The sequence below is a fragment of the Octopus bimaculoides genome, chromosome 13 (genome assembly GCF_046866305.1).
Source record: "Octopus bimaculoides isolate indiv1 chromosome 13, ASM4686630v1, whole genome shotgun sequence".
Taxonomy (NCBI): Eukaryota; Metazoa; Mollusca; class Cephalopoda; order Octopoda; family Octopodidae; genus Octopus; species Octopus bimaculoides.
Genome location: NC_142940.1, coordinates 6,388,848 through 6,405,759, shown reverse-complemented (window position 1 = coordinate 6,405,759; position 16,912 = coordinate 6,388,848). Strand labels below are relative to the sequence as shown.

Below are 16,912 nucleotides of genomic sequence, written 5' to 3'. Positions count from 1 at the left end.
ACAGGAAGTGTGTGTAAGGGGAGACAAATCTTTTTAGTTGGAGTTACGAACTCTTTTTCAACAGGAAGTTTATGTCTGTTCAGACATAAAAGATTTGTCTCCCCTTACACACACTTCCTGTTTTGACACCACACTTCCTGCTTAACACAAACTTTTAACCCTTCTTTTAAACCTAACACAACTCTCAATTCTCATGCATCCTTATTTTTCCAACCATTATATACATCAACTACCATTGAACTTTAAAAGCTCAAAGACAATATAATGTATTGGTATATTTATTTTTCTATATATTATTATTTTTATATATTATTTTCTTCATTTTGTACTTCTTTGTAAAAAACATTTTCATTCTCCTTCTTGAAAATTTGCTTCGCAAAGAAACCCGGTTAGAAATCTTTATTAAAATATGCTTCCAGTTTAGCATTCTGCCTTATTCTTCATTTTCATATATATATATATATATATATATATATATATATATTTATCATTTAACTTTAAATCTACACAAGTGGTTTGAGTTATATGTGTTGCACTTATGCAAAACCTCTCAGGACTTGGGTTATGTAGATCAACTGGGCAAGTAACAAGAGAAATGAGTGTGTGTGTGTGTGTGTATGCATGCATGTATTATATATATATATATATATATATACATGTACGAGTTATATGTATGCATGTATGTGTATGTGCCTGTAACTATGTATCTGTATGCATATATATGTGTGTGTGTGTAGGAATGTGTATGTATACATGATGTATATATCTGTGTATATGTATGTATATATATGATGATGATAATAGATATGTTTGTGTGTATATATATATATATATATATATATACACACATACATACATACATACATACACACACATACACTTACATACACACATATTTAAAAATTTTATTTACATAAATATAAAACTAATTGCATAAAATAATAGTATACACACAGTACTTCTTATATGTCACGGCGACCTTGTTTATTGAGTTAAGCAAAATATTCCGAGCATTTGGGAGAGAGAGAAAGAACTGGGTTAAGTTTACCAAGTATAAAATCACCATGTTGAACCCTGTTAGTATTGTGTTTGAATGATTTATTAAGTACATGCTAATATACTTAGTGGTCTTGGGTATGAATTTATATTTGGTGCTTGTCTAATGATTTAAGTGGGAAAACTCAAAATCATTATATGTATATAAATGTTAATGTGTGTGTATATATATATATATATATATATATATATATATATATATATCTATATAATAGTGTATAAACATTTTAAGTATTTATATATGAAAGAGGTGACCTTTGACAGGACACATTAATGCTAGAAAGGGCAGTCAAAATCCAAACCACAAATAAAAGCAATTTTATTCGTGGTTTGGGTTTTGACTGCCCTTTCTAGCATGTAAGGTGTCCTGTCAAAGGTCACCTCTTTCATATATAAATACTTAAATTGTTTGTACATTATTATAATGAAAATATGTTGACTTTTGACTTTATTACGCATGCCAGCCTCTGGTATGAACATTTTTCAAAATTTTTTTACCCTTATAATTTTCACAGTATATATATATATATATATATATATATATATAAATAAATATATGTGTGTGTTTGTGTGTGTGTGTGTGTGTGAAGGTGCATGGCTTAGTGGTCAGGGTGTTGCACTCACAATTGCGAGATCATGGGTTCGATTCTCAGACCGGGCGTTGCGTTGTGTTCTTGTTACTCCTGTCCATTTAGATAAATGTGTAACCCTGCAATAGACCGGTATCCTCTTCAGGGGGAATGTCTGCCTGCCTGCTTAGCCCATGAGATGGCATCATTTGAAAGCTACAATGCAAAGAAGCACAATGTGACCAGCGATGTATAACAACATTTGATAATCTGACCGATACAGTGATTTAACGTTTAGATGTTTATCTATCTTTGTAGCATGTATCAAATACGATCCAGTTCCTTCGTTTGGATGCCATGGAAAGAAAAGACCAACAGATGTATTCATTCTAAAAGAAAACCTCGCTGGCATTGCATCGCCGAGAGGTAATTTGAATCCTTGTGCTAAAGAATTCAAGCCATCCACTATGCCAGCATCGCTGTATGCCAATATAGCAGCAACCCAACCAGCTTTGAAACCAAAAGCCGGCCAGAAAAAGAAGAACAACAGCAGTAGTGTCACAGCTCAATCCAAATCTGATGAAGTTCTTCGGAAGCGAATTCAATCTCTGTTGCAATCAAAGAAAATTATTATCTTGATGCGTGGATGTCCTGGGAGTGGCAAGTCTACGCTAGCAAAGTAAGTTGTCATCGTTTACCTTTAACAACCACCGTGTTTGCTTTCCATTGCATGTTGTCATGATTAATGTTCTTTCTCATTATCGTTAGATCTAGTAATCTTTGCTTTTCTGTTTTTAAATAACTTGGCAAAAGTCAATGGAATTTTATTTAAAAAAAAATCCATTTCATACTCTGATCTGACTGTTCTATTTTTCTTGAATCAATAAGATACATTAAAATGTTTTTTTGAAATGCACAAGATATTTTTTCATGCATTATGGAAAATGGATTGAGTAAACATTTTATATTGTATCATTTGGTGGAGTGGCTGTGTGGTAAGTAACTTGCTTACCAAGCACATGGTTCTGGGTTCAGTCCCACTGCGTGGCACCTTGGGCAGGTGTCTTCTACTATAGCCTCGGGCCGACCAAAGCCTTGTGAGTGGATTTGGTAGACGGAAACTGAAAGAAGCCCGTCGTATATGTATATATATATATATATATATATATATGTATGTATGTATGTATGTGTGTGTATATGTTTGTGTGTCTGTGTTTGTCCCCCCCCCCCCAACATCGCTTGACAACCGATGGTGGTGTGTTTATGTCCCCGTCACTTAGCGGTTCGGCAAAAGAGACCGATGGAGTAAGTACTGGGCTTACAAAGAATAAGTCCCGGGGTCGATTTGCTCAACTAAAGGCGGTGCTCCAGCATGGCCGCAGTCAAATGACTGAAACAAATAAAAGAGTAAAAGAGTATATATATATATATATATATATATATATATATATAATTTCAGGAATATATACAGAAAATAATGGAGAAAAATTTCATCTTTTTTCAGACACATCTGTATATTTCTGAGGTTTCACTAATGTAAATAGAACAAGGGAAAGAAAGTGTATCTTTGAAGGGAAAAATTTAGAACTTGATAAAGAGAACTGAAGGGGAGAGAAAAAGACAGTGTGGGAGAATGAAGAAAAGAGAAAGTGAGGACCTAAGTCAGACTATGGCTGGTCTTAGATCTCTTTTATTGTTCTTTTCTCTTTTCTTTTTTGTTTTTGTTCTTATTTATTTATTATTTTTTTAAAATTACATTTCAGAAAGCTTTTAGAATGTTTACCAAAGAATAAAACAGCAGCCATTTTATCTACAGATGACTATTTTAAAGATAATCGCAACAATTACCGTTTTGATGTTGAGCAATTATCAGATGCTCATACCTGGAACCAGAGAAGAGGTAAATAGAAATATTTCCTCCAGTCTATTTATCTGTCTCTCTTTTGCATTGTTGCATTCATATTTCTGTATGTCTGTCTCACATTGCATTTGACAGAAATTTGTATGCTAAAGTATTAATTCCATTCCCAGTGACATTAACAAATAAATAGAGAGAAAAATTCAAAACTATAAACTAAAAACAGACTGCCCTGTTGGTTCCTAAAATACCCATTTCTTGTTCTGTGAATTCTTCAATTTATCTTCTCAATGCCTTGCTGATATTAATGATGTGTTTCTAATCCCTCGACTTTTCCACAGCCCTAAATGCAATGAAAGAGGGAACAGATTTGGTTATTATCGACAACACGAATGTGACCTTGTGGGAAATGGAACCCTATGCTAATTATGTGAGTATAAATATAATTAGTGCTAATTTTTTTAATGATTTTTTTTTTCTTTTTCTTTGTTTGTGAATGTTAAATTGGTTGACCACATGTTGCTGTTAGTTCTCTTTCTCTCTGTATATATATATGTGTGTGTGTGTGTCTGTATACATTAATATAGGAATGTGTGTGTGTATATATATATATATATATTTATATATAATGATTAGACTGCAGTCATGCTGGGGCACTGCCGAGATGAACACCAGGAATCCTGAATAGTAGACCACATTTATACATATAATATTTACACACATGCATATATACATATTAATTTGTATGTTTATACGTGTGTATGTATAAATGTGTGTATATATATATATATATATATATCTATGTTTCCACTCTGAGGGTGGTTGGTGTTAGGAAGGATATCCAGCTGTAAAAGGCATGCTAAAACAAACACCGAAGCATGGAAAGCAGACGTTAAATGATGATGATGAAGATGTGTGTGTGTATAAACTTCGTCTATTTATGATGGGGCATATGATTTTTCTTGAACATTGTTATGGGACAAAAACAGTTGAAAAACAGTGACCCAAATGGTAAAATGTTATCAATTAATTTATAATTCTTTCAAATTGTCAGGCAAAAGAAAATGGTTATTTTCTTGAAATTCTGGAGCCGAACACAGCATGGAAATTCAAACCCCGAAAACTAGCCGCGTAAGTATTTAGAATTATTATATTCAACTTCCCTTTTTCAATATTTGTTTACTATTGTATGTAGAATATTGATAGAATATTACTGACTGTTAATTTTCAAGCTGCTGGGATTGATGAAATAATTAGCGTTAAAACCTAATTAATTCTTTGGATGTCAAACCACCTGAGACTGCCTTTGGCCCTGTTATATAAAATAAACTTCCTGTGTGAAGTGATCTTAATTAAAACCTTCCACCAAAATTTCATGTTAATTTATGTTCCAAACTCCAGTTTAATAACGACTATTTTTTTTAAGTAAATTTGTCATTTTCAAAATAAATTGAAACAAAGGCAATGTCCTTCACCAAGATTATGGTAACAAAAGGGGTTAAAGTGATCTAAATTTAAACCTTCCATCATAATTTTGTACCACTTTATGTACCAAACACCAGTTTAATAATGACAGCTATTGTTTAAAATTTCTGAATAAAGTGAGAAACAGCTGCTGCAGTAGAATGGCCATCTGTATCTGGTAGATGACTTAAAGTTGCCATAAAGATTGTCAAGTTGTAATGAAAGTGCTTTTTAATAGTTGAGCAGATATTGTTAAACAAGATTTAATATAGTAATATCTATATTTTGATGCTTAATCAGATTCACATAAGTAAGCCACTACTTTTACTAGCAATATATAAAAACATTATTCATGGACACCTCTCCAAACTGATCGTTTATGATCTAACAAAAGAACACATTCATCATATTATGTTTTGAGTTTCATAGAAAGGTCAAAGCAAGTGCAGCAACTATATTGTGGCTCTCAACCATTTTTTAACTCTAGACCCCATTAACCCTTCCATTACCAACTTGGCTGAAGCCGTCTCTGGTTCTATGGTACAAATGTCTTGTTTTCATAAGTTTTGAATTAAAATCTTCCACCAAATTTTAGTCACAAATTATGTTCCTAACATATGCTGAATACTAACTAAGTTCATCATCATCATCATCATCGTTTAACGTCTGCTTTCCATGCTAGCATGGGTTGGACGATTTGACTGAGGACTGGTGAAACCGGATGGCAACACCAGGCTCCAATCTGATTTGGCAGAGTTTCTACAGCTGGATGCCCTTCCTAACACCAACCACTCAGAGAGTGTAGTGGGTGCTTTTACATGTCACCCGCACGAAGGCCAGTCAGGCGGTACTGGCAACGGCCACGCTCAAAATGGTGTATTTTATGTGCCACCCGCACAAGAGCCAGTCCAGGGGCACTGGCAACGATCTCGCTAGAAAATCCTACGAAGGCCAGTCAGGCGGTACTGGCTGTATTTAAAATCAATTGAAAGAAACGCAGAGCCTCTCAAAATAAATACAGTAACGAAAGGGTTAACTTGTGTAGGTTGAACTATGTAAAATATTTGAGAAAGAAATCTAGCTGTGTTTTGTAATAAATACATCTAAAGCAACATGTTTTCATGGTTCCTTAATATACTATTGTGGGTCCCTGATTTACTATTTTGCTTGCATGGACCCCTAAAAATCTTATATGGACCACAAATGGTCATATGGTACTGGGTTCTGAACCACTTATCCAGAGAACTTGTGGGGTTAATGCAGCTTGTAGGAGGTAGGTTCTTTTTTGCCTGTTTCAGAAATGGTAATGGTTTAAGTGAAGCATGTACCAAGAAAGGGTCACTTGGGTGGATGTGGCCCAGAGGCACTGGAAGCAGCTTTTGTCAGAAAACCTTCCCATTGCAGTTAGTTTTTAGCCATCATGCAAATAGTGTCCTTCATTTCCAATCTTCTGTGAGAACATGTTCAGTCATGGAGAAATATTAGCTTAACTGGAAACAGTTGAGGGTTAGCAACAGGAAGGGCTTCCAGCTGTAGAAAATTCACCTCAAAAAATTCTGTCTCCCTTATGCAAGCATAGAAAAGTGAATGATAAGCAATTGTAATAAGTGTTGATGATGATGATGATGTAACTTGATTGGTTTTTTTTTTTTTGTTTTGATTTATTGCTCAGTCGAAACACTCATGGTGTCAGCTATGATAAGATTGTCGACATGCTGAAGAAATACGAAGAAGTGACAGTCCATCAACTCTTAAGAAACAAAAAGGCACCTAAAACAAGGTAAGTGTATCGATGATCACCACTACAACTACCGCCAGCACTACAACAGCCACTATGACCACTATTACTGTTAAGTCGGGTACTTTATCAAGTCTCTTTTGCTGAACTGCTCAGTTATGGGAATGTAAACAAACCGACACCAGTGTTGGGCAATCGTGACAAATACTTTGACACACACATTGGCACTCTGTTGGTTCTGATGACGACAGAACAGCTTCAAGTTAATATGCATCAAGATTCTGGTGATGTGAGTGTTTATATTTAGAATGACATTGCAGGGTAGGAGTGAGAGGTCGGATCTGGCCAGTTTGAACGTAAAACAAGTAATATTTGGGGCAGATGTGGCCTGTTTAAATGCTAATGGCTTAACGCTTTTTTTGTATTTATTTGTTTGTTTGTTTGTTCTCTTTAGCACTCCTGTGATAAATGCGGTGACGAGAGCAGTGCAGAAGGAAAATAAGAGAAACTATAAAAGAAATCGGAAAAGACACCGCTCTGCCAATAATGGTGAGAATAAACGGAACAAGAACCATGGCATCAGTGAAAGCAGCGAAACAACCTGTGATGGAATGGATGTGAGTCTATCTTCACCTCTCAGACCAGATTCTTGGGGATCAGATTCTTACTGGGATGAACCCCAGCTGCCGAAATTGGGAAGAGTTGAAAATTTATCTGATTCCGAATGTACGGATTCCTCTCAGAGTAATTCCATTGAACCATCTTCAGATGAAGAGGACATAGAGCATTTGGCATCGTCTTTTAGTTTCGTGGATCTGGCTGAGAACACCATAACTTCAGTTACGGATTCTGCAGATGTGTGTAGTAGTTTAGAGATGCTGGCATTGAATTGTTTATTAAAAGATGGCATTGATGAAAACTTAGAAGTAGCTGACAGAGCCATATTAGAAGCGTGTCAGAAGAAGGACGATTTCTTGCAACAAATATTCCAGATTAGATCTCAGACTGATGAAATAACACAAAGTGGGCCAGATTTGGAACAGTCTGGGACAGACATTGCTCCTCAGATATCTGACAATTCGGAAGGGGAGCCATGTTTGTCAGACTCGGTTTCAGATGAAGATGGTGCATTTTATGTTAATTATTCCATAAAAATGGAGTTTTTGACGTTATTAGCGCAGTTGTTTGGACCACTTGAAGAACTCGAAAACAAAGGTTAGTTAATTTCATCTCCATTTGTGTGTGTGTGTGTTTGTGTTTTCTTTTTTGTGTGAGCTGTTTTGTATTCGTTATTTTCCGTGTGTATCTGGATTGGATAAGGTTTTGTATGGAAGCATTCCATTCTAAAGCTGAATCACCATCGTCGTTTAACACTCATTTTCCATGCTGGAATGGTTTGGGCAGTTTGGCAGGATCTGGAAGGTCCTTGCACTGCATTGTGTTCCATTCTCTAGTTTGGTATGGTTTCTACAGCTAGATGCCCTTCACAACAAAAACCCTTTTACAGGGAACATTGGGTGTTTTTTTTTTATTCATGACACACCAATGAGGTTACCATACAGCTTAGAAAACTAAGATCCCCTTTGGTTGAGTGGTGCCACAATAGAGAGGGAGGCAGTTTTATGCTAGGATATAAGGGGTTAAGGTATGAAAGAAGAGGCCAGAATAGAACAGGTTTCTTGCTGTAGAGTAACACCATGACGTCTCATTATAGAAGAATGGGTGGAAGGAAGCAAGGTAGAGTTGGAAAGGGAAATAAATTAATGAGGATGAGGTGTCCAGATAGACCCTACAGGTACAATGTCCGTCCTAAATTAATCACGTTAGCCACGTAGGAGCTTAACTCTAGTCAAACTGGAGCAAAGAGAGATATTTGTTTTATTCAGGGAAAAATACAGGTATCTTACTACAGTCAGAATTTCTCTCACCCTTATTTCCTATTTGGGTGGTTTGCAGAAGGAAGAACTCTCAGCTACAAAAACAATTGCTCCAACAATTAAACCATTCCAGTACTCGTACAAGAAAACCCAGGTGTATGTTGGTGGAAAATAAAAGTTGCTTTACACACACACACGCATTTCATCTTATATATATATGTGTGTGTGTGTGTATATATATATATATTTATATATAATGTTAATGTTTGCTTTTATGTTCAGTTATAATAAAAACAATTTAACATTAATCTGATGGGTTACTATACTTTTGTAGAGTAGAAATCTATTATTGACAGTGAAACAGGTGAGGATTGGTGACAGGGAGAGCATCCGACTGTAGAGAGTTCTATCTCAACAGATCTTATGTGACTCGTGCACACATAGAAAAGTAGTTATTAAAAGAAAAGTGATGAGGATGTATTTGTATATATGCTTGATGTTTGTGTGTGATTTAGTTTTTATTACATGATTTATTCAAGCAGTTGTATTATCATAATTTTGCAATGTTTTCTTTGAAACAGTGCCTGATAAAGAGGGGTTTATTAATACGAAACTATCATTAGAACATCTGTCTTCTTTACATAAGACTTTATCAGAAATTTGTCAATCAAAAAAAGGTAAGAACAATTAATTCTATTTCACCTTTATATTTATTGTTTCTGAGGTGTGTGTGTGTGGTGTTGTCATAGTTGGTGTAGCTAATATGATAGGAGTGTCGGACAACCAGGTAATGTTTCAGAACAGTTCAGAAGCATCATAGTCTGTCCATGACCAACACTCTTGACTCTCCTTCAATTCATTTAACTGTTAATAGGTACTATGATGGATATACAGGTTACTAATTCGATACCAATAATAATAATAAGAGCACTCAGAGAGCACAAACCTCTGCCAAGGTAGCACCAATGTCCTCTCAACGATTAGCCAGAGATGATTTTTAAAATGAGAATATCTGAAATAAACTCGACTGCTCTCACAAATGAGAATACTAAAAATGAACCTGACCACTCTCAAAAATTAACTAAAAAAAAAACGGAAAATTAATCCAGAACCATTGTCCGGTACTGGATCGATCCCAAAATCTAATTAGTTTGTGCCAGTCACGAGGCCAAACATCCCAAAATGTTTCATCCGAATCCATCCAGTGGTTCTTGAGATATCTTGTCCATGGACAAACAAACACGACTGAGAACACTACCTCTGCCTTCACTAAGGCAGAGGTAATAATCCTTTCAATTTTAGGTGGAAGGCTTAAAATTTTGATGGGAGGGGGTAGTTCCTTACAGTGAATCTTGTACTCAGCTGGTATTTATTTTTATCAACCCTGAGAGGATGAAAGAAAAAGTTGACTTCCACAGGATTTGAACTTGAAATGTGAAGAGTTGGAAGAAATGCTGCTAAGCATTTTGTCTAACATGCTAATGAATCTGCCAGCAATAATAATAATAATAATAATAATAATTCTTTCTACTAAAGGCACAAGGCCTGAAATTTTGGGGGAGGAGACTAGTCAATTACATTGACCTTTATTGACCCCAAAAGGATGTAAAGCAAAGTTGACCTCGGCAGGATAATAATCCTTTCTACTATAGGCACAAGGCCCAAAATCTTTGGGGAGGGGCCCAGTCGATTAGATTGACCCCAGTACGCAACTGGTACTTAATTTATCGACTCCCAAAAGGGCAAAAGGCAAAGTTGACCTCGGCGAAATTTGAACTCAGAACAGGAAGACAATCGAAATACCACTAAGCATTTCGCCCGGCGTGCTAATGATTCTGTCAGCTCACAGCCTTAATAAAATATAGATACCAGTCATGTACTGAGGTTGATATCAACTTAGCCCTTCCCCTCAGATTTCTGGCCTTGTCTCAGCATTTCAAACCATGTACTAATTATTGTCTTTTTTTTTTTTTTTGTTTTTCTCAGATGCTAAAAATAGACGAAATGGTAATTTACCACTTTCGGAGTTTGCGGACGATGCAACAGACTTCCAGGAAGTGCCAAACATACCATTATCATCATCTGCCACCCCTGACTCACTTTCGCAAATCATGAGGGAACAACAGGAGGGTCAGATTGAACTCGAACTAAAGGTTTGTTTCACTGGTTGTGTTTGTTTTGTATTCTGTTAATTGTTTTTTTTTATTTATGCCAAAACCTTGTGGGTAGAATTGGTTGACAGACATCAAAAAGAAGCCCATTGTGTGTGTGTGTGTGTGTGTGTTTGTGATTGTATCACCTGTATTGGCCAGACTATCAGATGTTATACATCACTGGTCACAATGCACTTCCAATTATTATTTAACCCTTTCGTTGCTACATTTATTTTGAGATGCTCTCTGTTTCTTTCAATTAATTTTAAATATAACAAAGAATTTAATAAAATAACTTTGTTATCATTAAGCTAGTGTTAGGAACATATATTATGACTAAGGTTTGGTGGAAGATTTTTAATTAAATACTTATGAAAATAAGACATTTGTACCATAGAACCAGAGCTGGTTACAGGTGGGTTGGTAATGAAAGGGTTAACACACACACACACACACACACACACACACACACACTGGTTCAGTTTCCATTCATTTACTTCTTTATTTTTTCTAAAATTTTCATTGTGTCTTGCAACCTTTTCAGACTATTGAAAAGGTTGCAAGATGCAAGGAAAATTTTAGAAAAAAATTAAGAAGTATTTACCCACCATTCTCTATATTCTGAGTTCAAACCCAACAAGGAATCACTTTGTCATATTCTTCTGGGGCTGTTAAAATAAGTAAGTGTTGATTAAATACTGGTATTGATTTAATTAATTATTGTGGAAAATAGAAAGAATTGGTCAGGAACACAAGACAAAAAACCCCAAGAAACAAAATGGAGGTCTCTTGTTTTGGATGTCTATACATTATATATACATTCACACACATACATTCAAGAATACTTGTGTTAGAAAATTACTTAATAAATGAAATAATTGTTTCTGTTTTCATTTTCAGCTTCAGAGAAACGATCCGGTCACTGTGGGCAAACTGCGAAAGCTTTGTTCGGAGTTTCCTGGTTACGATCCGAACATCATTGAAACCATTTTTCAGGACAATGAGTGAGTATTTCGTTAATGGAGATTCTTGGTTGAGAGATGGGTTCTGGTAGGATTTGGTCAAAGAGCATGGCCGCAGTAGTGTTTTCGTTGATGGTCATGGCTGGAATGCTTTTGGTCATTGGTCTGCTTGATCAAAGTAGGCTGGAGGCTAAACTGAAAGAAAAACAAATGAGAGAATGTCTTTGATTATAAGGTCTACATGATCAGGTTAAACAGCAATTACAAAATGACATGATGGTCACTATTGGAACACTTTTGGTCACAGGCCTGCTGAACGAGGGTAAGTCTTGGCCTAAAAATATTGGGTTAGTCAGGGATGAATTGCCTATGGCCATAGGTCAACTGCATCAGGACTGACCTGAGATTAAACAGCAACAACAAAAAAAAAAAAACCCCAGTAAATTAATTAAAATATGCAGAGTCTGCTTGATTAAACTGTCTCTTCCATTAAATATACATTCTGTAGTCATTGTACCTACTGGCATATAAGTTGATGTATATATAGTGCAAACATGTAGTGTAAACATTTAAACATCTTCACTATCTTTCCAAACCCTGATGCATTTCATATGGAATTTTTGGTCCCCGAAAGTTGTTTTTGTGTAAATTTTGGTTTGAAATATTCAACTTGTATTCTGGAAAATATGATAAAATCCTCTTGATCAAGCTGTCTGTCCTGTACACTATATATATATATATATATATATATATATACTGAGGGTGATAAATTGAATATTAATTTAATTAACATCAATTTAAAACCAGTGGCCTAGCATATAAAAAATCTGAAAATTCAGACAAATTGTATTACATGCGTATAAGGTGGGATGACCACTAAGTGGACATCCGATATGCTAGAAAGAGGTTATCAACGCATATATATATCTACACTATATATCCAGTTTATCTTTGGACATTATACTCCATGATACCTATTACGTAGTTGCACACTTTCATTATGTTCTATCTATAATAGCAGTTTTTGCCCTATTTGCAGAATTCACCCTTTGATATCCTCTAATTACACTTCTCTATACATTCTGTAGTTGTTGTATCTGTATCTCTCCCTCCCTCTCTCTTCCAGTTACAATTACACAACAACTCTTGCTTTCTTAAATGGTTTCCCAGAAAAGACAAGCTTGGATAATAAAGTATTTTCAGATTCGCCACAGCAGTGTGTCGTAAGACGAGCGGTAAGTTATTTATACACATGTGTATAATATATACAGCAGGGTGTGTAAAAGTAGGTATACAGTTATGAAAAAACAGAAAACATGTACAATACTCCTTTATTTTTATCAAAAAAGAGGCTGACTTTTATTAAAAAAATTAAAAGTAAATGAGCATTGTACACATTTTCTTTCTTCATGAACGTGGCCAAATGCCAGTACTCACTGATTGGCTCCTGTGCCAGTGGCATGTAAAAAGCACCATCCGAAAAGGATCGATGCCAGGACCCACTACAATCTCAGAGTGGTTGGCGTTAGGAAGAGCATCCAGCTATAGAAACATTGCCAGATCAGATTGGAGCCTAGTGTAGCCTCCTGGCTCTCCAGACCTCAATCAAACCGTCCAGCCCATGCTAGCATGGAAAATGGACGTTAAACGACAATGATGATGATGGTAACTGTATACTTACTTTTGCACCCATCATCATCATCATGTATGTATGTTTGATAGTCTGTCATCATCATCGTTTAACGTCTGCCTTCCATGCCAGCATGGGTGGGACGTCTTTACACAAAATGTGAAAATGGACAAAATGCCAATCAGAATTTTAGGTTGACTTTATTTTCCATCCTTTTCTGTGGCATTGATAAAATATGTACCAGTCAAACTTTAGGGTTTATGTAACTGGCTTATCCGTGTCCCCTAAAAATTGCTGGCCTTATTTCAGAATTTGAAACTATTATTATTATTATTATGCTGTTGGGGTCAACTTTACCTTTCATCCTTTCCCCACAAATTTCAAGCCTTATGTCTAAAGTAGAAAGGATTATTATTATTATTTGCAGCTATTCTTTTCCTTTATTTATATTTTCTTTATTTTTATATTTCAGAATACACCAAAAATCTATTCTAGAAACCGTTTCCTCAACTGGATCCAGGTTCCTAAAGTAGATTATCAAAACCAAATTGATTTTTATAAAAAGCGTCTTTCTGATTCTACTGTTAAGAAACACCTGTACAACAGACAATGTTTATCGTTAGCCAAAGAATATAATCAGTCACAGGTAAGAAATACTGTTTCCTCTTTCTTTCTTTGATGGTGGTCATTTCATTTTTTTTTTTTTTTATTGTTGTTAGTTTCTCATTTTGAGCATCAAATATCTCGGAACTGGATTTACACCAGAGTATTCAGCACCGTAGGTCTGCCTTACAATGTTCACCCTTTTATTCCAGCCTTTCAATGTGTGCCCTGCCTTCTCTCCCTTACATCTAAACCCCACCTTTTCCCAGCCCAGCAGTGTGTGCCTCCTCCTACAATGTGCTCCCCCCTTTTTCCAGCCTTCCTCACGAGCCTTCTTTTCTCATCCCTGCAATGTGTGTTCTCTTCTCCCAGCCCTACAATAGGCACCCCCTCCTCCTAGCCTTGCAATAAAACCTTCTCCTCCCACATTTTTCTACAACATCTTTCAGATTTCGCCCTCCTGTGCTGGAGTTTTTTTAAACCCCTTTTTCTTTTAATATATATGTATAGTCCACTCTGCTGGCTGGTTGGTGTTCTAGTGCAGGCTTCAGCCTGGCCGACTCTTGTGAAACCGTCCTACCCATGATAGCATGGCAGGCCTTCCATGCTATCATGGGTGGGACGGCATTTGCACCAGAAGCTCCACTACGAACATTTCAGAGTGTTTGGGTGTCAATCTGAGGACATGTACCGAAAGTGATAAAAATGAAACATCCAGTAAACATCATGGTGTTTGGAGTGATCACTAGTGATGGCGATGTTCAACTTCCCACACGGCCTCAGACTCAGACTCAACAAGAAGCCTACATCAAGTGCCTCGAGGAGGTAGTGCAGCCCTGGGTCGAGAGGGTGGATGCTGGAAGGCCATATGTCTGGCAACAGGACTCTATACCATGCCACACAAGCAGGAGAACACATCTCCCCTAACATCTGGCCACCTTACTCCCCTGACTACAACCCCCTTGATTATTATGTGTGGGGCCAACAAACTCCTTGTTACACCAAAGATGAACTGAAGGCAAGGATTATGGCAGCATTCACCAACTTAAACAAGGATACTGTCCAGAAGATTTGCAGGAAAATCCGAAGCCATTTGGAGGCCGTGGTTGAAGCCAATGGCGATTTTACTGAATAAATTTATTCTTTAGTTTTTCAAGATATTTTAATGTAATTTTGGTTAATATATCTTAAAAGAGATGTCAGTGTTATTTTCATTTTTGCATAATTTAAATGAAAGTTTATTCACCTCACGCATATATATATATATATATATATATATATATATATATATATATATATATATACACACACTCATGCATGTATATATATATACACATGCACACTCATGCATATATATATATATATATATATATATATATATACACACACTCATGCATGTATATATATATACACATGCACACTCATGCATATATATATATACACATGCACACTCATGCATGTATATATATACACATACATGCACGTGCACACACATACACAGCTCTCCATCTGGGATCATCATCCTGTCTTCTCTATATTTATATAGAACTGTTTTGCCTAATATGTCCTTTCTTTTTAAATTAAGGTGTGATGTGTTACAATAAGGCTGCTGTATCTAGCAATTCATTGATCACATAAAGAATTCCCCCTCCTTCCCACACCAGCCCTTGAAGTATTGCTTGTATATGATGTGAGATTACTTCCTACACTGTAATATAACTCACATGTGGCCCACATTTCTTTTAGGCTAGCATGTATAAAAAGGAGCTGTTGAAAGCAGAGTTAGGCTTGTTGAAGCAAGAAGTTGCACACTCGTAAGTAAATTGCAGTTATTTGTTATTGTTTCTTTTTAATTTGTTTTTAATTAATTTTTTATACATTTATTTTGATATATTTTTATTAACTCACTTTGCTTTTACACATGCAGACTTTCACCTGTATATATATATATATATATATATGTATGTATGTATCAGTTGTGGTGTGCAAGAGAGACGATTGCGCTGGTATGGACATGTGGTGAGAATGGATGAGGATAGCTGCGTGAAAAAGTGCCACACCCTAACAGTTGAGGGAACCCGTGGAAGAGGTAGGCCCAGGAAGACCTGGGCTGAGGTGGTGAGGCAAGACCTTCGTACATTGGGCCTCACCGAGGCGATGACTACTGACCGAGACCTTTGGAAATGTGCTGTGCGTGAGAAGATCCGGCAAGCCAAGTAAGATCGTTGCCAGTGCCCCTGGACTGGCTCTTGTGCGGGTGGCACATTAGATGCACCATTTTGAGCGTGGCCGTTGCCAGTACCGCCTGACTGGCTCCCGTAGGATTTTCGAGCGAGATCGTTGCCAGTGCCCCTGGACTGGCTTGTGCGGGTGGCACATAAAAGACACCATTTCGAGCGTGGCCGTTTTCGTGCGGGTGACACGTAAAAGCACCCACTACACTCTGAGTGGTTGGCGTTAGGAAGGGCATCCAGCTGTAGAAACTCTGCCAAATTAGACTGGAGCCTGGTGTTGCCATCCGGTTTCACCAGTCCTCAGTCAAATCGTCCAACCCATGCTAGCATGGAAAGCGGACGTTAAACGATGATGATGATGTATGTTGTTGTTGGCACTCCGTCGGTTACGACGACGAGGGTTCCAGTTGATCCGATCAATGGAACAGCCTGCTCGTGAAATTAACGTGCAAGTGGCTGAGCACTCCACAGACACGTGCACCCTTAACGTAATTCTCGGGGGATATTCAGCGTGACACAATGTGACAAGGCTGACCCTTTGAAATACAGGCTCAACAGAAACAGGAAGAAAGAGTGATAGAAAGTTGTGGTGGAAGAGTACAGCAGGGTGTGTCACCAATACTTGGAAGATTGTCTGTGGATGGACTAAGGTGTCCTCTTTTCTTTGTATGAGATCTTCGAGTTAATCCTCGCCTGGTCAGCTGTGACATCACTTACCGAGACCGTCTCTATTGGCCGTCCATTGTACCAATTCTGCTGAGATTGACT

At 36.8% G+C, this 16,912-nt stretch overlaps 1 protein-coding gene and 1 long non-coding RNA gene across 4 annotated transcripts in view; one reads left to right on the top strand and one right to left on the bottom strand.

The window, feature by feature from the left end:
- The window catches only part of LOC106869269 (uncharacterized), a 49,152-nt gene that overhangs the window by 28,085 nt on the left and 4,155 nt on the right, over window positions 1-16,912 (top strand). For all 3 annotated transcript variants that reach the window (XM_089361451.1, XM_014914936.3, XM_014914937.3), the window contains 12 exons: window positions 1,944-2,304; window positions 3,389-3,525; window positions 3,825-3,913; window positions 4,538-4,614; window positions 6,620-6,727; window positions 7,140-7,900; window positions 9,144-9,239; window positions 10,549-10,715; window positions 11,616-11,719; window positions 12,804-12,912; window positions 13,780-13,953; window positions 15,657-15,724. In XM_089361451.1, coding sequence (XP_089217577.1) covers window positions 1,944-2,304; window positions 3,389-3,525; window positions 3,825-3,913; window positions 4,538-4,614; window positions 6,620-6,727; window positions 7,140-7,900; window positions 9,144-9,239; window positions 10,549-10,715; window positions 11,616-11,719; window positions 12,804-12,912; window positions 13,780-13,953; window positions 15,657-15,724 — 2,251 coding nt within the window. The remainder of the gene's footprint in view (window positions 1-1,943; window positions 2,305-3,388; window positions 3,526-3,824; window positions 3,914-4,537; window positions 4,615-6,619; window positions 6,728-7,139; window positions 7,901-9,143; window positions 9,240-10,548; window positions 10,716-11,615; window positions 11,720-12,803; window positions 12,913-13,779; window positions 13,954-15,656; window positions 15,725-16,912) is intronic.
- Window positions 11,656-16,912, bottom strand: part of LOC128249262 (uncharacterized) — a 39,170-nt gene continuing 33,913 nt past the window's right edge. The window contains exon 2 of the long non-coding RNA XR_016243962.1: window positions 11,656-11,872. This is a non-coding gene — a long non-coding RNA (uncharacterized LOC128249262). The remainder of the gene's footprint in view (window positions 11,873-16,912) is intronic.